Below are 23,998 nucleotides of genomic sequence, written 5' to 3'. Positions count from 1 at the left end.
CTCTTTGATCGGCACGTAGAAGAAATTCCAAGCTTGGCAATGAGGCAGAAGGCAGACATTTGGACGTGTGACATGTGACATTTGCGCTGGCGAAAGGGCGGGTTCTGTTTCCTGGGTCAACAAACAAAGAGATGCTGAAGCTGATTCAACATTCAAAGTGAGAATAACAGTATAAGCTGAGTAGAGAAATCTGCGAGCATCAGGCTAACAGATGAATTGAAGAAACTGGGAAGTTATTGAGCATATTTATTGTTCCAGTTACCAAAGTGAAGACTAAAAATGTAATAATCCTTTCGTACAGATTGATGCCAATTCACAAAATGCTGTTTGATAACGTGGTGTTTTCCTCTGTTCTATCAACTGGGTGTGTAGCGAACGCATCCGCAGAAGCGAGTTGTCCGAAATGAGAAGCCGAGTGCTGCTGAGCGACTTATCATTGCTCGCTGACTAATTCCACATGCTCTACTCGCATAAATTCTTGAATGAAGAAAAGGAATTGCGTCACCAATTTCGGAACATGAGTGTGACAAAGCATATAACTCAGAAGAAAGCTCAGGAAAAAACGGAAAAAAAGAAGATTTCCAGAACGGTATATGCTTCTGCACCACATCTTTTGCCAACTTTTTTATCATTATCTTTTTTTTTCATCTTCTTTTTCTTTTTCTTCTTCTTTTTCTTTTTCTTCTTCTTCTCCTTCAAACAATTCACTTTTATCTTCTTCTCCTTCTTACAAAAACTGCTCGATTTCTTGTATTTGTGTGTATCCAAACGGAGAAAATTTCTCATAGCACTTCCATTCCAAGGTATCACGTGAATGGACTGTTTGGAAGAGATGAAATATATGAACATAACATCCTTTAACTCCACTGAGAGGTTACTATTGAATAAAGCATTTAAAGTTATCAAGAGCATAAAGATAGCAATCAGATTAGAGAAAAAAGAAGCCAATGAAATGAATGCAAAGATCATAATGTTTCACAGCGCTTCACAAGCAGAACGCAATGCACAACAAAACAAGCAAGCCGCACAAAGTGGTTTCTGCCTTCTTTTCTTTCAATAGCCTCATTCACCATTCTCTCCTCCTCAATTTCAGATGATATGTGTTTTGAGTGGTGTGACTGCAGAAAGCTCATCAGTAGGCAACAAACGGATTTTGTGACGGGATTCTTCATTGGAATATAAGTACTTTTTATTTTCTTGGAGAGTTGAAGAGCCATAGCGAGGTGGGAGCAAAAATAATCGGGTAACTTTCTCTTTGGATAGAACTCAAAGAATATTGGATATTAAGTCACAGAAGTGTGTTCAGACAGATACAGTATTTGATGAAACATAGATACTACTCAACGCTTCAAAAATTATGAAATAACGTTTTGATGTAGCAGAAAAGAAATTGAATAGGTTGAGGTTAAAATGCTACAGTTGAAGAAACTCTACAAATTCTGCAGATGTATCTTATTTAATGAAATATCAAAGATAAAGTGAGAAGGTTGAAACTAGAGAAGGAAAAGAGGAAGAGAGATAGAAAAAGAAACGGTTTAAGCGGAAAATACTCCTGATGGACAAACAGAAGAAGAAAGAGAGGAAAAACTTCAGCAACTTCTGGGAAGAGCAAAATGCAACAGTGAATTCATTGCTTCGACTGATGGAGTGGTTGTGCTGTGGAATACAAACAACTTATTTGCGAATAACAATTTCATGGTATGAAAGAATCGTCTGAGGAAAGGTATGGATGAGAAGAAGATGGAGACAATGAGAGAATGAGAAAGAGAAAACAAAAGGAAATGTATCTTATCGTCTTTTTTAATATCCACTGCAGTTATGGGATTGCAGCTTTTGATGGAACAAAATATCCTTTCAGCCACATTTGGAATGATGAAAGGAACATAAGCCCGTATTATTCTGTTTCACACGGGACCTTACAGGTTTCCGAGAATGAGAAATGGAAAGAAAATGCAATTGCTTTTAATTCCATCAAAGTTTAAGATTTTGCATAAATATCCACAATTACAAGTGAAGCGAACAATTTTGAGTCACTATTGACTCTAATGACTTGACAATGCTTCACATTCTTATATAAATACTGCTTTTATCACTTGTCTTGCAGATTCTCCTTTTTTTTTGAAAAGATAAAAATCAGAAGCTGTTATTTATTTGATCAATTTTTGTATTTTTTTTAGCCATTTGAAAGTCAAAATTATTTCCTCAAAAATGCTTATGATTTGATTTTGGCACATTTTGTCTGATAAGTGATACCATTTATTCGTTTCTTTAATCTCATGATTAATTTCTAACCCAAATAATCATGAATTGTTATGCTGAAAAAGCGTGGTCGATGAAAAGTCGCCACGAGAATCAATTTGACGATTATCATCGTCTAATTTCTCCTGTGTACAAATAAAAATGTTTATTTCCATTTTTATTTCACAGTGAATAAGGAAAACCCTACCGATTGGAATTCGAGACATTTGAAATATTTGTTCAAATGTTTTATCCAAAAGATGAAAATACTTTGTGTATTAATTTACTGTTAATTGTGTTTTCTGTCAATTTTTTTAAATTGCAATGGGGAATTGTGAGCAAATTTGTTGTTGTGTTAATTTCTTCTTTAAACTTTTTTTCGATGAACATCAATAAATATTTTTAAATTCTTTATTTAACTCGTTATTCTTTCAAGCCATTATTATTCAACAGTTGAAATTTTTAAAAAAATTTTTGCAGTTTATAAATTTTTATCTTCTTTTCATTGATATTTTAATGTTTAAAATACATGATTTCAGTAATTAAATTACGGTTTTTTTCAATCTCTTGCTTTCCATTATTTTTCACAATTTTCATTGATAATGATCTTTTTTTTATATTCAAGAATTTTTCGGAAACTTTCCTTTTGTGAAATCAATTTTTTTTAAAAATTACAGAAACTGATTAACGTATATCATTACTCATTTCAGACAAGTAAAGAAATATTTTGAAAAATCTGTCTCAACTCTACGCTTTGCTTGGTCGAAACGATAGAGTTTCTCTTCTCTCTGCGATTTCTTCTGAAATATAACTTTCATAACTCAGAGAGGATGGCTGGCTTATAACAAAAAGTGAATACTATCGAAACCGGATATAATCACATCGAATACAATCACATTCGTTTCTTGTCACATTTTTTCGATGCACCGACATTTTTTGCTTGTTTTTCATTCATTTTCCATCGAATATAATTACAGGGCTGAAAATATATGTCAAAATTTTTTTGAAAAGTTTTTTCAGTTAAATTTTCAAATAAAACAAAAATTTCATATTTCGATCAAATATCTGTTCCTACTCATAATAATTCACTCAAATGAATATAACAACATTGTCAAGATTTTATTATCATGGAAAGAAAATTTGGTCAATGTGAACAGAAATTTGAAAAAAATATGAAATTTTTATTTTCTTCGAAAATTTAACAAAAGGAACTTTTCAAAAAAATTTAGACAAATTATAAAAATTTTCAGAATTCTGTTTGAAAAAGTCTGAAATTATATGTATTTATGAAAAAAAAATATCGCAAGTGAAAAATCCGTTTTTATGAAGAATTTTCAAAAAAAAAATCAACCCAAAAATAATTATTTCATTTAAAAATTTTTATTTTTTTCTGTGTTTAGCAGCATCGTATATTATCACACTTGGATGTTGTCTCAAAAAGTTGTGCAAAAGCGATGTGATTTCATCCATTTTGGACAATTTTTTTACTCAAAAAATCAGATAGCCAATTTAAGAAATAAGTTCCTGGCAGACATTCATAGAAAAAAGAAAGCAAATGATTATCGTTTGTATATCTTTATAATTATGTTTTTGTGTTTTGTTTTGACAGATTAATATAAAGAGAAAGAATAATTAGAAAAGATAGAAGAATGGCTTGTCAAAAACAGCTCTGCCAGTTGCAAAAATGGAAAGACAAAAAAAAGGTTTATTTTTTAGAAATAATAATAATTAATTTCTTCTTTGGAAAAAAATGAATTATTTTTTACAAATAATCAATCTATATAAGGATTAAAAAATTTAAAAATGGTTCCTACAACTTCTTCCATTCATCAGCAGCCTCAATTAATAGGAGGAGACGATTCACCGATCGGAATTATCCAAAGCAAACAGAGTGAGAAAGAAAAAACTTCTTCATCTGAGCATTTCTTGAAGCATGAAGTTTTTCAATGATCCAACTGTTTAGAAAATAACAAAGATAATAAAATATAATTAATGAATCAAAAATCAACAATATCAACAGAAAAATAAATAATAATTACAAAAACAATCAAAAAAAAAAGAAAGTCAAATTTAAAAAAATACATAATCACATCACTTTCACATTTTCTTCCGATAATGAAAACACCAACTTCATTCAATCGCACTCTGGTGTTCAAAAGGTTTGTGAAAAAGCAAATGTTGAAAAAGAAGAAAACGAAAATAGTAATTTTCTTTCAAAAAGAATATTTAATTTAAATGAAAGGAGAATGATTGAAAAAACGAAAAATAGAATTATTTAAAAACATGATTAAAGAAATATTTGTTGAAATGTCGTATTCAACATTTTGTTTGAAAACAAAAAATTTTTAATAATCTAAAAAAAGGACAGATTTGTGTGAAATGTGTGAAAGATGAAAAAATTTTGAAAAAAAAGAAGAAACATAAAGAAACGGAAAAGAAATAGGCCAAAAAGAAAATGATGAATTGAATTTAATAATTCAATATTTAAAAATAATATCACATCACAGAAATTATTTTTCCTGAAAAGAAAGAAAAGTTGAAAAAAGATAAAGTGATTATTTTTTTGGATTTGAAAGAGCATTGGTGTTTTCCAATTTCAAATAATGAAACTGATAAATATTTCATTTATTAAAAACAAAAATCTTTTTAATGTTATGTAGTTTATAATGTTGATTGTTTTGGAGCTTTGCAAAAACGCAGTTTTAATTATTTTTTATGAAATTTAATTTCATTATTAAAGTTATATTTTGGAGTGTTTTTATAAGTCAATAATATTCAAGATTTTTTGTCAATATGTCTAAATTTTTTTGTAAAGTTCCTTTAGTTTAATTTTCTTATAGGACGATAATTTCATATTTTTATCATGTTTCTGTTCCCACTTTCAAAACTTCACTGGAATGGAAACAGAACCTTTATAACGTTATTATTTCCATTTTAGTTAAGTTTTATTTGTGGGAACAGAAATTTGATTGAAAAATGAAATTTTTATTTTATTTGATGATTAAACAAATGGAACTTTTCAAAAAAGTTTTGAAATATCATAAGGATTTCATTTTCACATTCCTTCCAGATAAATCATTGGTTCAATGAAGATATAGGGTCAACTTTTGAATGGGACTTTTTCCGTTATTGGTTCTTTTTTTGTTTTTGACTTCCAACTTTCAACAAACATTGATTGGCTTTCAGCACATTAAAAATCCTTTTTAACCAGTTTTATTCTCTTTATTTACTGTTTTCTTTTTTATTTTTGTTTTTTTATACATCGAGAAATTGAGTTTTTTTGCTAAATTTAATAGGACTTTTCTCAGCAAACCAGGCAATTCACAAGAAATTGATGAGTTGTTTTGAATAGCATAAACTATAATCTAACTATTTTTAAATCCTTTTTTTTCACAAACACTTTTTTCTTGTTTTTTTCACATTTCAATTTTTAACAACATGCAAGAATAAAACGGATTATTTCTTTGTATTCATGATGAAATGATAAAAATAAAAATTTGATATGAAAAACAAATACTCTGATAAAAAAATGTTATATAAATAAAACATAAATATTTTCTGTTTGTCTTTATCGGACAAATGGCTCCAACAAAAATAGATCGTTGATCATTTGGGGGAAAATACGGACTTTCAAGCTTTTTTTGCACAAAGCGTGAAATAATTGTTTCACTTATTACGTTATTTACCTTTATCATATTTCAAAATAAATTTGATTTTCATAACTGTAAATAAACCTCATTGATATAATAACAAAATGTTTTGGGACCTCACAAGTATTTCAAAAAATAAACTCATTTTAATTGTGCTTTTTGATAACAAAAAAGTTCATTTTAAGTGTATTATTTTTCAATGAAAATGCCTGAAATGAAATATTTTTCACCATTTCAAGTTTGCTCCATTTATCTGAAAAAGACAAACAGAAAATATTTATGTTTTATTTATATAACATTTTTTTATCAGAGTATTTGTTTTTCATATCAAATTTTTATTTTTATCATTTCATCATGAATACAAAGAAATAATCCGTTTTATTCTTGCATGTTGTTAAAAATTGAAATGTGAAAAAAACAAGAAAAAAGTGTTTGTGAAAAAAAAGGATTTAAAAATAGTTAGATTATAGTTTATGCTATTCAAAACAACTCATCAATTTCTTGTGAATTGCCTGGTTTGCTGAGAAAAGTCCTATTAAATTTAGCAAAAAAACTCAATTTCTCGATGTATAAAAAAACAAAAATAAAAAAGAAAACAGTAAATAAAGAGAATAAAACTGGTTAAAAAGGATTTTTAATGTGCTGAAAGCCAATCAATGTTTGTTGAAAGTTGGAAGTCAAAAACAAAAAAAGAACCAATAACGGAAAAAGTCCCATTCAAAAGTTGACCCTTGTCAATAATTATTATCTATTTTTGCAAAGAAAGAAACTCAATATTTTTTCAATTTTTGAATAATGATAAAAAAATGTATCTTCGTATTGAAGCTTTAATATATTTATAAATGAAGATAAAATAAAATTTCTTTTAAGTTATTCCCAATTCAATGAGTTCTGTTGTGAAAATGAGTTTAAAGGGAAAAAAACCTAAAAGAAAACGATTAAATAAAATGATGGGCTTGATCAAATATTTTTATCTCTTTTAGTCTTATTACGTTGGTGGATAATTTAATTTTTGAATAGAGTTTAATAACTGATCATTATTAATGAGTTCGTAAAGCTCAGTTTCGATATAGTTTAAGGTGTTCACAAGTAAAAAATCATTACTGGCCGAATTATCCACTTTTACCGTTCTTTATTCAAATTAAAATAGGTTTATTAGAAAAACTTCCATTAATTCAAATTTTTCAATTTAATCTGCATTGTATCTTATAAAAAAGAAAAGAAAATATTTCAACTAACTTTTTTTTTTCTTTTTGTGAAATGAATAAAAAAGAAAAAGTTGTAATTAAGGAGTTTCAAAAATTGAAAAATTGAAAAATTGAAAATTGAATAATACAATTTTTGAGCTACAAAATGAAATGAAAAGAATTTTTTCAAATATTCACAAAATAATCAGAAATATCATTTGATAATCCAGGATAGTATAAGTCGTGAAAAGGAATCACTTCATAAATGTTAATGATAACATCATCATAACCGTTTTCCTCCATCTTTTCAAATATCTTCATTTTTATTTCCTTTTTTTTCGCTTTCAACATTTCATCATTATCTTCTTCTTTCAACATCATCAAAGCTATCGTAAAAAATACCAAGCAATTAAATCTCATCGTGTCGTCAAACATTGCTTGATGAATATTCTCCAAAATGAGATCAATAGCACCACTCTCAAACAAGTCTACAATTTCCACAGCTCTGTTTTCCACTGCTCTACTTAAGCACAAAATGCAGAGATGAACTATTATTCTATAACCAGTTGCTTCTCGAAGCACTTGAACAAGGCTGCAAATAAGTCCGATATTTCCTTCATTCTGCAATTCGCAAAGGCGAAAATACCAATCAAAGATTTTTAGCCACATCACAAAAATACGTTCGTTTTTCGTATCTTTTCCTCTTTCCTCTTCTTCTTTTCTTTTCCAATTCACATTTTTTGCAAGCTCTTCCAGTTCTCTTGCTGCTTCTCTCGCAAAATGCAATTCATTCACAATCACTTCTTCCAAGCTTTTATCATCGTTCAACCTGCACAATAAAAAAAACCAAGCTGATTGATAGGCAAGTCGTGTCAGATTCTGATGTTCCTGATGATACTCGATGATTTCTTTGATTTCATTAAAATACTGTTCTTTATCCAATTCCTTATAAATAATGAGAAAGAAATTCAAAAACGTCAAAAATGAAATAAAAAATCCACACTTCCCATCCAATATTGCTCAAAGCCAATAAAGCCATTTCCACTTCTTTTTGTGCTTCTTTGCTTTCATCCTTGTTCATTGCAACTTTCAGAAGGCAAGGCACACAAATAGAAAGCATTTCCGTAGTTAAGTCGTAACTGAGAAAAAAATAGCATTCACAGAGATCAGTCAGAAGCTTTTCATTTTTCCCTTCTTTTTTCTTTTCTTCTTCGATCATCTTTTTCAATCTTTTGCACAACAGAGAATCTTTAAAAGAATAACGCCATAAGCCTTTCAATTTTATCCAATATCCAATGCGGTTTAACAGCACTAGAGCATTATCCATTGATATTTTCTTTTCTTCAATCATTTTGTTGATATTATCAAACAGTTCTTTTGTGAAAACTAATTTGAATTCTTCTTTATCCATCTCGCTCATCAGTATATTCACTTTTCCTATTTTCTGTTTCTGTGCATCCTTGTCGCTATACTCAAGCTCATCAAATAATTCTGAAAAAGAATAAAAAAGAAATGCAATTAAAAAGAATTCAAATGATACAACAACTGCAGACCAGTAATCTTCTTTGTGTTTTCTGCCTCCTGCTTTTTCAAAAATGTATTGAATTCAGAAAATAATAAAATTTTGATCATTCATATTTAATGAGCGCATATGTTTGGATTGAAGAAATTAGTGAAAAATAAAAACTTATAAAAGACAAAATTGTATATGCGTTCAAACTGTTCCATCTTGTGTTGACATTTTAGATTTGTAATAAAAAAGATAATGAACTCTTTGTCTTTTCTCTTTATTTGTAATGGATGTTCAGATCTTTTGATATAAATGATGGAAACGATCCATTGGAAAGATGAAAGATCGGTGAATGAATGTTTGCTGCATAATTAATTATGTTATTTTATATGTCAGCTTTGATTATTGGAAATTCTTTGCAGATGAGGGAATTCTGTTTGATGAATTTTAGAATTGGATAACCCAGGATATTCAACAATTTCCACGTTGAAAAGAAAAAAGAAACAATTGCATGCATTTTCAATGCTTTTTTTGATTGCGAAGATATTATAGCAATTTTCTTTTCAGAACGTACAAATCTGACAAATTTCGTAAAAAAACAAATTGTTCTTTGGAGAAAGAAAACAAAAGAAGCGAGCGAAATATTATTTATTTTGCAAATAGAATGAACTTGGATGTGACGATTTTTGAAATCGATAATTTTCTTCAATTATTTTTGATATTGTGCGTATTGGATAGAAATTCAATTAAAAAATGCTGTTGGACAGAGCAGAAATTGATGGGATTGGTAGATCACTGAGACAAAAAGGAAGAATGGCGAATTTAAATGAAAAGGGAGCATTTTTTTGAGAGAGTTAGAACATTTTCATAGAATTTGATGGAGAGTTTGAAGAAGATGAATTTAATAGAAAATGGGGGGTGAAGAAATGGAACATGGTCTTTGGAGATAGTTGCAGCTGGATGAAATGTCTTTCTTGGGATGGGAGGAGGAAAAGATGGTTATAATGGACTTAGGAGAACGGTGGAACTGTATTTCATTGAGAAATTGCGATGAAGTTAATAAATGACGATTTTTCATTTGAGATATCATCTCCTGTTATTGAGGCTGACAAGCCAAACGCTACGAGATATGGAAACGATCAATTCGTTGAAGCATTGAACTTGACAAAAGCATCATAAACACATCTATTCCTTTTGTTACAGAGCATCTGATTGATATTTCATTGGATTCAATGAGGGGATTTGATGGAAATGATACAACAATTGCTATTCCATTAATCTATTTTTTGGGAGCAATTATCTCAGGGCTATTTATTGGTTGAAGAAGGAAAGGCATGAATACTTGCAGGTTCTTTTATTATCCTTTGTCAATTTAATTGATTATTGTTTGGATCGATTTCTTAAAGAAAAAGAATGAAATTCATTCACAATTGGAAAAGAGGTTCTTCTGAAAAGTGTTGATCTCAGTGGGATAACAATGAAATCGAATGATAACAATAAGTGCTCATTGGAATGTGTTTCATCGCTTGAAGGAGCAGAAGGAGCAGCAATGAAGATTTCGTGCATTATTTATTTTGAACTGGTAACTTTATTGCGAACTCTTCATTCACAAGCGAAATCAATTATTTTATTTATACTTGTTCAAACAATGGATGATCGAATCTGAAAGATTGAACGCTCATTAAAAATGAGAAGGCTGTGAAGGATTAACTGATTATGGACTGATCAAAGCAGATAAAGGAACAGAACAATTTGAATTTTTGACGATGCAATCACGCAGCTTTTTTTATGAAAAAGTAACAATGCTGTGATTTTCATCATTGAACTTCAAAAACATGACAATGATATTATTGAGCTTGTTCTGGCAAGAGGATAGAGCGTTTTAGAGTGTTCAGCTAGTGAATCAAATCAGAAGAAGCGATGAAGAAGAAAAAGATGAAATAATTATTGGAATTTTCTTGATGAAGTTTAAAAAAAAATGTGACTGTGATATTTCCGGTGTCGAGACAACATTTGTGTCTTTGGTCACAAGCAATACAGAAGGAGCGAGTAATGTGGAGAATTATCCATTTCATTCCACTTAATGAATATAAGAGGAAAGTCATCAATTCATCTCTAAGCCTACAGCTGTTTATGTCGAAGCAGACAGCCATCTGCTCCTCGCACAGAACAACTAGTGTGAGTATCTGCTCGCTCAAGTCCCCGTCCTCTGCGCTAGTCCGCCTTGACATTGTAATCCATCACTTCCTTGCTGTCATCGCCATTTTTTCAAATATTCGGATAAAGCGTCTTGATTTCATCTTCGGCTCAACCTTTGCACACTTTGGAAGTGCTGATGAACCTTTTTCAGATGGCAACTTCTCGTATTCCAATATCCAGCTAACATCATCTGCCACCTTGCCATTCATCTTGCCTCCTTCAAGACTCGGTCCTCCTCAACTCCTTCCTGTTCGCCCTAAAAGGTTACCACTTGTCTTCCTTCAATTGCTCCGTCCTGCATCTCGTGTTCGCTCTCCCGCCTTTCCTCCTCTCCTCTGCCGACAATTTTTCCCTCGCAAATTAAACCTCCTGAACCTGCAGCAGTCAACCAGCGCCTTCGAGTTCCGCCTGCACCTGAGCGCCTCGGAACATGGATTGGCTTCCTTTCATTTTGTGTTTTCATAAGGCAGCATCCTTTGCCTCTCCGCCACAGCCACAGTTGATTTCGCCTTTTTATTCATGTTTTTCAACAACTGCACATACGCAGGTGTCAGAGCCTTCTTTTGCTCATCCGTTCTTTTTGCGTCTTCCCCATCTGCACATATAGATCTGTCCAACTGCAACTGCTAACAAAGTTTCCCATTTTCTGAAGCAAAGCTGAAAAACAATCTCGACATACTCCATTTGACATCTGACTGTGCAAAATCCATTTGATAGAGATATGTCTGTCTAAAGAGTTTCAGTTTGCATCAAAAATGTGAAAAATTAATAAGCAACAGTGCTTTTGCCAGCAGCACTGCAATGGACAACACCCAGATGCATGTCAAAAGCTCTGTTGCCTCGCAACACCTTTCTGCACACAGAAACAACCTCTGCACTCGTCCCGGCATACTCACCATCGCAAGCCTGAATGGTGGAAATGGTACTCACTATGCCACTTCCCTGTTGATCCGGAACGAGTGGTGCCGCCTAGCCGACATCATCCCCAACCACCAGTCACACCTTTTCGTACCTGCACTTCGACTGCAGTGGCCCTGGAGGATGACAGTCACATGATGCTTTCTCTGTCCTATACACTACTCAAACACTGCAGCCTCCCCTTTCGCCTCATCACAAGCACAGATGACGTTGATATGGTCGGCAACCACAAATTTGCAGACGACTTACATAAGTTTGAGAGCAAGGCCCAGTGATGTGTCACGCAAGCTTCCTTCACCTTTCCGCTCCCAACAAAAACGAACGTCAATATTCGAGTTTAAAGGCCTATGCTGTTCTGTGCACAACGTGTCCACCCATTTCAAAAACATGACTGAGCTTGCCAACTCTATTCACACTGAGAAGCAGCCACTCCAGTAATACAATCCCGTCTGGGGCTCCCTTTGTTGTCTTTAGCCTGTTGTTCCTGGCAACTCTTGTTGTGTGGATTGTTCTGGCTATCCCGTGGAAAAGGCAAAGAACGAGAAAAATGGACTGAAGCTAATTGTGGCTGAAACAGTACAAAATTATCTGAAAAGAGTTGAAATAGTAACGATCGATATGTCTCCCGAGTGGATGTTGCGAAGAGCTGAGAGGGAGTGAAAAAAAGAAGAATGAAAATGAAAAAAGGATCTGTTTCCTGCCACTTCGTACATGGATGTTAATGATGAAGCAATAGCCTACTAGTCTCCTCATGTGCAACTTATTATGAATCTGAGGGACTCGGTGTTCATCTTGCTTCATGGAAGAAATAAGACAAAAAAGAGGGAGACTGAAGTTCGAAATAATAAAGCGCATTAATATTTGTTATAATATTTGTGACGAATGCGGATTGTTTCACATTCAACGTTTTTCATTCATCCGATATGACCGTTTTTTTTAAAGAACAAACTTCAAAATGAAGAAACTGTTTTTTTAAATTTAAATTAATACTTGTTCAGAGTTGTTTTAAAAAAATAACTAATTTTTGAAGTGAGAATTCTTATAATCACAGAAAGCATTGCAAATTTGTTAATACAACAAGCAGCAAACATTTTATTGCATTAAAAGTTAAATAAAAAAGAATAAAGAATATATTCTATAATAAATATTTTTTCCATTTTCTCGAGGCTTCAAAACACAAAAATGTCAGTCAACACAAATATTTCTCGAAATAATGAAGAAATTTCAATTATTTCTAGGAAATTGATAAATGAAAACATTTTCTTTTACGATAAAATTCGAATGTTCACGAAAAAATCATTCTAAAGCAGCATAAATAAAATTAATCAAACTTCAAAAATAAATTCATTATTTGAAAATCATTTTGTAACAAATGAGATCTTTTCATGGAAACAAACAATACACATCTATATTTCGTTTTATGTTCAATAAAAATGTGAACATAAAAAATTGACAAAATGACAGATCTGATTAAAGAACAGAGTACCTAAATTCTCTGGAACAAACGATCAACTACAACTCCTCTTGTTCTGGGAGGAAGGATCCTATATCAAGGGCTCTGTCGCTTTCCAGATCTTTGACATGGAAGTCACAACTGCAGGACCTGCATAGGGACTGAGTGGTATTTTGACCCTCGGCGGATCAACGAGCGGTGTGGGCTTATCTCAGCCAACCTCCTCAAGCAGTGCACTCGCTTCCGACCAATTTCCAGTTACTTCACAACCTGCACCAGCAGATCGGACAGAAAGCCAAGTTCCGTCGTTTTCTTCGCTTTGCGCGGACTTATTTAACGAAAACATCAACTCTTCTGTGTTCGATCTTCCCATGGATTCCGCAGACTTAACGAAAACAATTGAGCAATATGAATCCATTGCTTGCACGCCATTTATTCCAGCCAGAACTCACCCTCATGCAAGATCATCAAATTGGCAAAGAGACGCGCTCGATTCCAGCAAGCACAGAGTGGAAAGATATCTCATACCGGGAGGAAAGGCTTTGATCATGTCTCGTTCAGAAGGTGAAGCCAGGAAAGAGAAAATATCAGACGCCATGCTCCTTTTTGTTGCAGCACTCAAGGAAGCACGTCACACAAGAATTCAGGCCGAGTTTGGTTTTGATGCTGCTCGCGCTCTCAGGGAAGACCAGGAAGACCCCCTCGTTTCCAGTGACAAGCTGGCAAAGATCACACCATTACTAGAAGCAAGAAAAACAAGAAGAGAAGCCATCATCAGAGCACAACGCGCAAGAACTCATTTTTTTCGGAACCCGACCTCCCAAGGAGGCACCCGATCAGAAGGAAGGTCAAGCATGACGTCGCAGAGAGTGGTTCGTCCATCGAGAGCACCAGTAGCCTGGAGGAAAAAGTTGTAGGAGGGCGGACGCAGCTAGCCGCGGAAGAGTGGGATTCACTGGGGGCGCGCAGTGTTATACTAGAAGGAATCTTACCAATTTGGAGGGGAAAGAGCGCAAGAGAGCGCCTAAAGAAGGAGGTGGAGGCTCGGAATGGTTTTCTTGGAACCAAACAGGATGAGGAAGAATGCGCGAAGTGCATGCAGGAAGGCCTTGCGACGAGGGTCCTGGTTCAGCTTCCACCATGCACAGTGAAATGTCTCAACACCTTGTTCTTTGTCATGAAGAAAAACGGAAAAGACAGGCAGATACTGGACTGCAGGCCGCTCAACAGTGCGTGAAAAAAAATACTCTTTCAAATGGATGATCACAGGACACTGGAAAGGTTGATACAACAAGAGGATTACGCTACAACAATAGATTTGTCTCAAGCGTGTTTTCCAATTTCTGTTCACCCTTCTTTCATTCATTTTCTTTTTTTTACTTTCAGAGACAAGACATACGCCTTCAAAAAAATTCCCTTCGGCTACAAAGACGCGCCCCGCATTTTCACACGCGTTATGAGGAAGGTCACTCAGTAAATGCGAAAAAGATGGGGCCTGCGCTGCCTAGCTTCCTTGGACGATATCGTACTGCTTCATCAAGACCCAAACAAGCTTCAGACAGCAACGAAAGAGATAACCGCATGGCTTGGAAGGCTTGGACTGTTAGTCAACTTCGACAAGAGCAAATTTCAGCCGAAACAGACATTCAACTTTTTAGGATGAACGTGGAAGACGAAGAGATGTACAGTCAGCCTGGAACAAGAGGGATGCATCTCTTTGAGGAAGGAGTGCAAACGGTGGATGAGACTTGCAAGGAGAAACGCGGAAGTCAGGATCAGGAGCTTTGCATCGTTCGTAGGTCTCATATGCGCCACATGGTTCGTCATGAGAGATGCATCGCTTCAAATGAACAGGTTATACCATGCACTCAACAGAGCTGTGACGAAGGAAGGATGGAATGCGAAGATGAAAGTCAACCCCTCGATTATCAAGAAAATATATGGATGGAAGAAAAGACAAACCAAGAAGGAACAAAGGCCATGAACATCATTCGCAGCATCCCAGTCGGTCCTTTCTACGGATTCGGCACCTCGGGCTTGTGGAGCCACGCTGAGGATCAACGAAAACTTGTTCCACTTTCACCAACCTTTCAAAAAGGCCTTTTTCAGCCAAACCTCCAACTTCAAGGAGATGTTGGCTATCTTGATGAACCTCAAGTACTTCCTCCCGCTCATCCTTGGGCACCACATTCACACAGTCTTGCTAAGATCAGGCAACACGAAAGTAGTTTACGTCATCAATCGTTGGACAGCGGGAGCTAATCTCCTTTCTCTGCCAAGGAAAATACGACAAATGACAACAGAATTTAATATTCAGGTGAGAGCTATTCACCTCCCAGGAGTAACGAACAAGATCGCGGACGCCTTATCAAGACTCCAGATCGCAGGAGATTACGAGATCACAGACGAAGTATTAAGAGAGCTGGAACAACGGTTGGTTCTCACAATCGAACAGGATGCCTTCGCAGAGCGAGAAAAAGGAAAACAATGACTTAGTTTGAGTCATGAAGTCCAGAGCAGGAGGACCTACTGCAAGCAGACTGGAAAGGAGCTGTGACTCTGGCGCATCCTCCGATACCTCTCATTCTTCCTTGCTTAAGAAAGATTCGGGAGGAACAGGAGAGAGAAGTGATTCTTCTTCCAGCCTGGAGGTTCCAGGTCTAGACCACTCTTCTGAGGGAGATAACGTCATTAAACATGAGATGGAGCGATTCGATACGGATGTTGAGAGTATGAATAGGCTGGATGAAGTCGGGAGCATCAATCCCACCGGGAACTTGCTTCGTTGCAAGACTCAACTGGAAGCACAGAGAGGAGAACAGTGGTGGATCAGCAGCTTCCAGAAATGCGGAGTTCCTCAATCATTTGATGCAGATTCAAAGAACAGTGTTTCACCTTCAACATGGGCAGCCTACACCTTTGGATTTGCCCATTTTGGACAGATTTGGACAGATGAAAATTGTGGAGAATTCCCGAGGGACTTTGGAGAGTGGTGCAGAAGATGTGCCATGCTCTTCGAGAAGCTGAAAAATAAGGGATTCCACTTTTCTTGCTTGTATGCCACGAGATCCGCAGTGTCCCTGTTCTCCAGGGTAAGTAACGGTGAGGATATTGGCCAAATACCAATCATAAATACAATTTTCCGCTCGTTTCACAGTTCACACGTTCCCAGAAGACCTTATACATACATGTGGTCCCCCTCACTGGTGTTTGACTATTAAAATTCACGACGATGCAATGCAAACCTATCGTTTTTCGAACTAACAGTGAAGTGTATTTTGCTATGTGTTCTGTTCACAGCCTACCGTTTTCACGAACTTGAGCTGCTATCGATGAGCAAGTCGATATTCGGCTGCAATGCGATCCACATATGCATTTTCCTTTAAACCTCAATTCCACAGAGTTAGTTGACAATCCCTTTCTTAAGTGAAGCCGACGAAAAGATTAACCCTGCAAGAATAGTAGATTGCCTTCGTGAGAGAGTTCGGAGAATGCGCGAATCGAGAGACACCTTCTTTCTGAATACAACGCATCACAGTCCACTTGAAACATCAGGAATCAGGAGACTAGCTAGGTTAGGAATGACACAAGTGGGTATCCCACAGGAATTCAAACATTACACAATCAAGCATGCAGCCATCTCCGCCTTAACCTTGAAGGGAATACCTGAAGTTCAAATAGCGAGACATGCGCGCCTATCACCAACAGCGCACACACCCACGAGGTCGTTCTTTAGAACCAACCTGGCTTCGAGCATGGCCCACGCCCTGATAGCACCCCAACAGGAGAACCAAACGGCACTCACACTATTCAACCCAGCCTCCGCATCTCCGCTCGCTTCCCCACCAACAGTCAGCCCATCAAGCATAACAACCTTCCTACCGACGAATATTACATTCCAACAACAGCCTCCTCCCGAACTCACCAAAGACTTGAACACTCGAGACCCAAACCCACAGACAGAAGAAACGACCAAGGATTGCAGCAGAATTGAGTGCGCAACAATAAGAACAATTCAGACAAGTGAAATAAGACACATTCAAGCTGACAGATAACAATCCCAACTACTTATACTTCCATAACAAAAGGTGTTGCAGTTGATCGTTTGTCCTGGAGAATTAAGGTACTCTGTCCTTTTATTCGGAAAGAACAAACAAAACCACAACACCTCTTTGTCCCACCACGAGGAAACCCTTCCCACACTTTGTTTTTTCAATAATTAGTTTTAACCTTTTCAAATTTTCACTTTTTCAAGCCACAACAACCTATGTGCACATTGTTTTTTGCACAATTTACCTTTTCATTCTTTTATTAATATTTCAATTTTTTCACTCCACAGTTTTCATTTCAATTGGAATGCAACAGAGCCGTTAATGCAGGCTGTTCTCCCATAACAAGAGGTGTCGCAGTTTTGTTTGTTCTTTCCGAATAAGTGTCAAAACCACAATATATTTATTTGATCAATTTGTCACTTGAATAAAAGTTATAAAAAAAGTTTCATATTTCTACTGATAGTTGAATAAAATAAAATACAATGACGTTAAAATAATCTTTTTCCTTTGTAAATAAAAAAATTATCGATTGTTGATATTTTTACGAAATTTATTTGAGAGACAAAAAAAATGACAAATTATAAATATCACGTCTGTCATTATTGAAAATTTTCGAGTTTTTTATGTCATGTCACACAGGATTAGCAGAAGTGTAAGTTGTTGAATTGGAGGAAGAAGTGAAAGAAGAAGAACAGGATTAAGGTGATGTACACGATGAATGAATTGAAACTTAAAAAGAAAAAGAGAAGACGAGATTGTTGTCGTGCTGTTTGCAGAAGAGTCGAATTCAAGATTGCGAAGCTTATTAACATGCTTTGGAAACAAAAAAGGAAACAGATATATCAAAAATAATGAGAGTGAATAGAATAACCTTTAAGCCTCATGTTTCTCACATAAATTTCAAAGAAGAAAATGAAATAACCATTCTTTTAAATAAAGGTGAATTAGAAAAATAAAAAATTTAAGAATTCCTTGTTGAATACGTTGTTGGCTGAAACTTTTTTTTATTGACAAATATCTTTTTTTAATTAAGTTATAATAAAATTTTTTTGTTGGATAACATATATTTGCTATACAATTTGCATTAGCAAAATTATGAAATAGTGAAAATATAAATTTTGAATAAACCTCCAGATTATTCGAAATGAAATTTCGTGCATTTATGAAACTCTAAATATCTTGATATATAAAATGATTAATTCTCAAAGCAAATATACACAAGTCGATAAAAACTGATTCATTTTGATCTTAAATATTTTTCTTTAAAAATTTTCGAAATCTCTTATCCAGTGGGAAAAAATAATCTTTTGATGAAAAACGAAGTCAACTGTTCCATTTCTAAACTTTTCAAAAATCTTAACTAACTATTATGGTTTAATTTTTTTGATCAATAATGACTTTTCAAAAATAAACACACATATATGAGAAGGAAAATGTGACAAATGATACAGACAACGAAGACACCCCACACATTACCGTTTCAATGACCACTGATTAACAATTTGAAGCGCTATCCAGAGCTGAAGAGAAGTTCGCAGAAAAATGATGATGTTTTCGCCTTGCGGTGTCGTTCCAAAGTATTCTGCAGCCCTGGTATTCATTACTGTACGGCTTGCATGAAAAAAATGAATACTGCAAAGAACTTATATTCAATATGGATGAATCATCACTAAGAGTTCCAACCAATTCAACGCTGAGCGTGGTTCATCCTAAACATGAAAATCCAGGATTTCACAAAGAACCACCTAAAATGGCTAATTCAACTCTATTTGCTGCTGTGGCTGCGGATGGATTTGCTCTTCCTTCTGCGATTCTATGGCCTGGCAAGAGCCTTCCAGATGAAATAAAGCAACAACTATCATAAATTCAGGATATCTGTCCGAACGGAAGTGGTTGGATGGGCTGCAACCAATTCAAAAAGGACGCACAAACAACACTCCTTCAATGAATTATCGATCGCAGAAAGCGCACGTCACTGGAAAACTCTCGCTGCTTGCTTCTCATCTGCTCACACATTTCTCGATTTGATTTGACAATCTGGAGAGAATTTCAAAAAGAAAATATCGAGTTGTTTCCTTTATTCCTCACAGAACACATATCGCACGGCCTCTTGACAGAGGAGTCATCGCTGTTCTAAAAACAGAGCTGCAAACAAAACATGAACCTCCATCTTCATCGACATCTTCATCGAAAAGAACAACTTTTGTGTATGTTCTCCCTCAAGCAATTCATACCGCCTTCTCACCTGCTGTCATTAAAAAAGCCTTCGCAACGAGTGGAGTTCTTCATAACGAATCTGGACCGATTCTCACGAAGCTACTAAAAGCATCGGAATATCTTCCTTCATCACATTCAAACAGATTCGACTTCGATGAAAAACTGATAACAGATGAGAAGCTTCTGAGAGATTGGAGTGAGCATTTAGGAATACAAGAAGAAAAAAAAGTTGAAAAAGAAGAAAAAGTTGATGTTGAAAAGAATTTGTAAGAAGAAATGAAAAAAACAGAACAAAAATATGAAAATGAATAAAAGTCTTTGGTTGAAATAAAAAGAATAAAGAGAAAATTTGAAGTGAAAGAAGTCGATCATGAAAATAAAAACGAAAAAATTAATGTGATAAAAAGAAAAAAAGGAAATAGGAAAATTATTCAGTTTGCGCAAAAAATACCGGGAAAGATCGATTTCTCAATAACCGCAAGAGGAATAATACTGACAATTTTCCTCAAAATACATTTTATTTATGCAAACTCACTTGACGTACAAGACTTACAAAACTTCCTCGTTTGTGCTCTGAAAGAATTTATATCGAAATCTCGGAGAAACTCAAAATTCTATTTCTCTGAAATATCAAATAATTATTTTTTCCATATTCAGTCTTCATGAAAATGGAAGTTTGATATACCAAATGAGTTTGTATTGATGAGATATATTTTGACGAAAATTGACAGAATTATTGCTCTTGCGGTTATTGTGAAATCGATCTTGTCTTGTATTTTTTGCGCAAACTGTGCGTAAATTATATTCGTCATTTGTGTTTTTTTAAAATATTTATTTAATTTTTTATCATATCAAAAAAAAGGTCCCAATAAATTAGTGACCGTATATATGTTTGTGTTTGACGAGTTTAACACGAAAAACAAAATATCGTCTTTTGCATTTTCTGTTCCGTTAATTTTTGGCAAATTATTCTCTCAATATTGCACATTTTCAACAAACGATAGAACAGCATTTGAACAAAAGAAAAAGGTGTTTATGATATAAACTTTGTTTATATTTCAGTTTTATTTAAAAAATGGTGAGGTGTAAAATCATAGGAAAAAAAAGTTCTCAAAGTTTCAAAATAACCAAAAAATATAAAAATGAAAACTTTAAAAGTGGTATCAAAAAAAAAAAAAAAATCAAATTCAAAATCTCGAAGAAATACTAGTATGTGTTTGATCGCATTTGTAAAATAAAAATCTCAAAATCTTTTTTCGATAAATGGTAAAGAAAAAAAATATTCATGAAAATAGTTAATAATGAGTTTTAAAGGTTTCTGTTTATCTAACTTTGTTCACAAAAGCTTCAAAAACCAAAAATTTTTAAGTACCAGTCAAAATATTACCAAAAATGAAATATTAATTTTTTAAAAAATAGTTTACCGTGATTATAATAAATTGTTTGTGAAAGAAAAGTTTAATGAAAAGGTTCATTTTGAAGAACTTTTCCAATAACTGAAAAGAACTGATTAAAAATATTTTCAACTTATGTCGGAAATAAACCCACAAGAGTTTTGTTTGAAAGTTTGTTTTGAATAACTTCATGTGTGTTCAGTTAAAACCGGATATAATCACGTAGAATAAAATCACATTCGTTTATAGTCAAGTTTTTCGATGCACCAACAATAAAGGCCTATCTTTCATTCATTTTTCATCGCATATAATCACAGGGCTGAAAATATATAATCACATTTTTTATCATAATGGGTGATATTTTCATTCAAAACCCGACTTTTTAATCATAATTTTTAATTTTTCGCTTTTACAAAAATGTGCTCAAATAAGTCAAAATAATAAGTATTTGTGATAAAATTTGTTTAGCAAGTGAATAAAGTGTATTTGTGTAGAATTTCTAAAAAATAAAAAAATCAACCCAAAATTTATTATTTAAATAATTAATTTTTATTTTTTTCTATGGAAATAATCATCGTGTATAATCACAATTGGCTATAATCACAAAAAGTTGTGCAAAAACCGATGTGATTATATCCGGTTTTGACTGTGTATTGTCCAAATTTTTTTGAAAAGTTCCTTTTGTTAAATTTACAAATAAAACAAAAATTACATATTTTTGTCATATTTCTGTTCACACATAAAAAAGTTCACTGAAATGGAAACAGAACCTTTACTATGTTATTATTTCCATTTTTGTGAATTTTCATGATTGGGAACAGAAATATGGGCAAGTTCCAAATATATGGACCATCGATAAAAATATTTTTATATATTAATTATGAAAGAATATGGAACATTAATTTATTTAAAATTAGTTATGTCTGTCGAAAATGCATTGTTTGAAACTTTCATTTTTTCATTTGATCTGTCCCATAACATTTTCTTGTTTTTAACTGGTTTGAAAATTTTGTTTATTGTTCGAAAGAAGCATTCTTCGAACTTTAATGTTAATTGTATAGAATTGGAATCGATTATATTTAGAAATGCCAAAAACAATTTTCGCGATGTGAATATTAAACGTTGCAAATGTTTGATATTGTTTTTGTGAAGAATTTCTCAATATTATTTATTTTATTTTGAAAAGTTGGTTTTGGAGATAAAGAATTATGATTTGAACCTCATGTGATGAAATTCAATTTTAAAGAATAGGACAGAAATATTGGAGAATATGATTAAATCATCATAAACAACTACAATGAGTACAATGAGGCAGAATGAGTGAAAGAAAGATTTCAGGCTATTAACAATAGCAAATCTTGAAAAGATCCTTAAAAAATGATATTATCAACTTGCAACACATATTAAACTTTGTTATTCAACAACACTTTCATTTTTGTCTTGATTCCACAAATGCTCACTGCTTCAACAAAACATTTATTATATTTTTCTTCTGTTGAAATACGTATAAATTGCTTCTTCCATATCATTATTTGCATTCGTGCATTCCAGATTAATTGCAGCAATCAGCGACCAAACAAAACTAAATACACTGTTCTCCTTCTCCTTATTCCTTCATTTTCGATAAAAAAACATCAAGCAACTCAGGTGAATTAGGATTGAATCACTTTCAGATGATGGATGGAATGGAAGTGAAGAGCAGTGAAAAAAAATTTGTTGAATGTTAATTGAAGATATCTTACCAAAAGAGAAAGAAAAAATAGAAATAGAAAACGTTCAATCATGATAAACTTCTTTTGTCTCGTGGTTATAGAAATTAATTCTCATTTTTATTCTTTGTAATTTTTATCACTGTTTTATTTTACTCTAAAAATGTTGATAACTGTATTCTTCTGGAAACATTTATTTTATTTTATATTATTTTATTTTATTCTTTACCAGAAATCTCATTGCATTCTTCTCTTTCTCCTCCAAGTTATTGAAAATGAAGCGAAAGAGAACAAGTAGAGAATGCCATTAGCTTCAAGATGTGATAACAGAATTATTGGATTATCAAAAATAAAAAAAAAAGAAAAAAGAAAAAAAAACGAATCTTATTCGACAAAGATAGAGTGAAATTATTTTAAAAAATAAAAAAAGAAATAAGATATGGGTGATTATTTTTGAATTCATGTTTTTTCATTCTAAAATTTCGGTTCGAAAATTTTTATTGAATACTGACAAAAAAAACACTAAGAAATGAAAACACAAATTAAAGATATCTTCTTCTTTATTTCATCTTAAACATTAGTTTTTGAAATGGTTTTGATGAAATTTATCATGAAAATATAAATTCTCTATTCTATGTCAAACAACCTTTGAAAAATCAACACCCCGAAAAAAGTTATGATTACAAAAATAATCACCCATATTTTTTGTTATCCTTTTTTTTGTAAAAGGAAATTAAAGAGAGAATTGAAAAAAAAAGAATAACAAAATGTAATGATTTAACTCAAACATTCACAAGATAATTTCAAATATCCAACTGTAAATAATCATGACAATTTTCGTTGAGAGAACCAAATATTTATCGAAAACAAGCATTGGCATTTTCATTTCATTCTTATTCCCTTTTTTCGTTCACTTTTCTTTCCAACTCTTTTCTTTTCCCTTCATCCATTTCAGTTAACAACATTTCGTTTTGTATTTTCGAAACTTTCAAAGAAAATTTCAAGCAATAATATGCTATCTTGTTGTTCTCCATTGTCTGCCAAATCTTTTTCAAAACAATAGCAACGATTCCTTCTTTCAATATGTCTTTAACTTCCAAAGCTCTTTTATCTGCTGCTCATATTAGAAAATAAAGGCATCACAATGAAATATCTTTGTTATTTTCCTGTGTCGCATGATAGATCTGAGCATTGTTACCGATGAGGCACAAGTGTTCTTCATTCCACTTTCTGAATGAGAAAATAAGATTATGTCGTATCAAACCGTCTCATTAAAAGAATGTTTTCTTTCTCATTTCTTCTTCACGAAATATCCTTCTTTTCTTCTTGTCTCTTCCTATCCACACGTTTCAACAATTCTTTTTAATCGCTTGTTGTTTCCAACACGGAATGAATTTCATTCAATATTTCTTCACAATTTTCATTACACAAAAATTTGAACATCAATTGCCTCATTGAAGACAAACAGACA

The 23,998-nt window shown here is 33.2% G+C and overlaps 5 protein-coding genes across 5 annotated transcripts; 4 read left to right on the top strand and 1 right to left on the bottom strand.

The window, feature by feature from the left end:
- Positions 1 to 7,433: 7,433 nt before the first annotated feature.
- Positions 7,434 to 8,867, bottom strand: MONOS_13930 (uncharacterized protein; the record flags this gene model as incomplete). Its single annotated transcript, XM_067866682.1, has 5 exons — positions 8,796 to 8,867; positions 8,629 to 8,656; positions 8,079 to 8,566; positions 7,509 to 8,020; positions 7,434 to 7,461 (listed from the first exon to the last, which is right to left on the bottom strand). Exons 1-5 carry the CDS (start codon positions 8,814 to 8,816, stop codon positions 7,434 to 7,436), a joined length of 1,077 nt encoding a protein of 358 aa, XP_067722176.1. The 5' UTR covers positions 8,817 to 8,867.
- A 4,659-nt stretch (positions 8,868 to 13,526) lies between these two features.
- On the top strand, positions 13,527 to 14,072 carry MONOS_13931 (uncharacterized protein; the record flags this gene model as incomplete). The annotated part of the gene is made up of 1 exon (XM_067866683.1): positions 13,527 to 14,072. The coding sequence occupies one exon, from the start codon at positions 13,527 to 13,529 to the stop codon at positions 14,070 to 14,072; it is 546 nt and encodes a 181-aa protein (XP_067722175.1).
- A 571-nt stretch (positions 14,073 to 14,643) lies between these two features.
- MONOS_13932 (uncharacterized protein) lies at positions 14,644 to 15,417 on the top strand (the record flags this gene model as incomplete). Its single annotated transcript, XM_067866684.1, has 1 exon — positions 14,644 to 15,417. One exon carries the CDS (start codon positions 14,644 to 14,646, stop codon positions 15,415 to 15,417), a length of 774 nt encoding a protein of 257 aa, XP_067722174.1.
- Positions 15,418 to 15,659: 242 nt separating this feature from the next.
- MONOS_13933 (uncharacterized protein) lies at positions 15,660 to 16,376 on the top strand (the record flags this gene model as incomplete). The annotated part of the gene is made up of 1 exon (XM_067866685.1): positions 15,660 to 16,376. One exon carries the CDS (start codon positions 15,660 to 15,662, stop codon positions 16,374 to 16,376), a length of 717 nt encoding a protein of 238 aa, XP_067722173.1.
- Positions 16,377 to 16,736: 360 nt separating this feature from the next.
- MONOS_13934 (uncharacterized protein) lies at positions 16,737 to 17,210 on the top strand (the record flags this gene model as incomplete). Its single annotated transcript, XM_067866686.1, has 1 exon — positions 16,737 to 17,210. One exon carries the CDS (start codon positions 16,737 to 16,739, stop codon positions 17,208 to 17,210), a length of 474 nt encoding a protein of 157 aa, XP_067722172.1.
- Between the last annotated feature and the right edge of the window lie 6,788 nt (positions 17,211 to 23,998).

The sequence above is a fragment of the Monocercomonoides exilis genome, assembly GCF_001643675.1.
Source record: "Monocercomonoides exilis strain PA203 chromosome Unknown scaffold43-869231, whole genome shotgun sequence".
NCBI lineage: Eukaryota > Preaxostyla > Oxymonadida > Polymastigidae > Monocercomonoides > Monocercomonoides exilis.
This window is presented reverse-complemented; position numbering and strand designations above follow the sequence as displayed.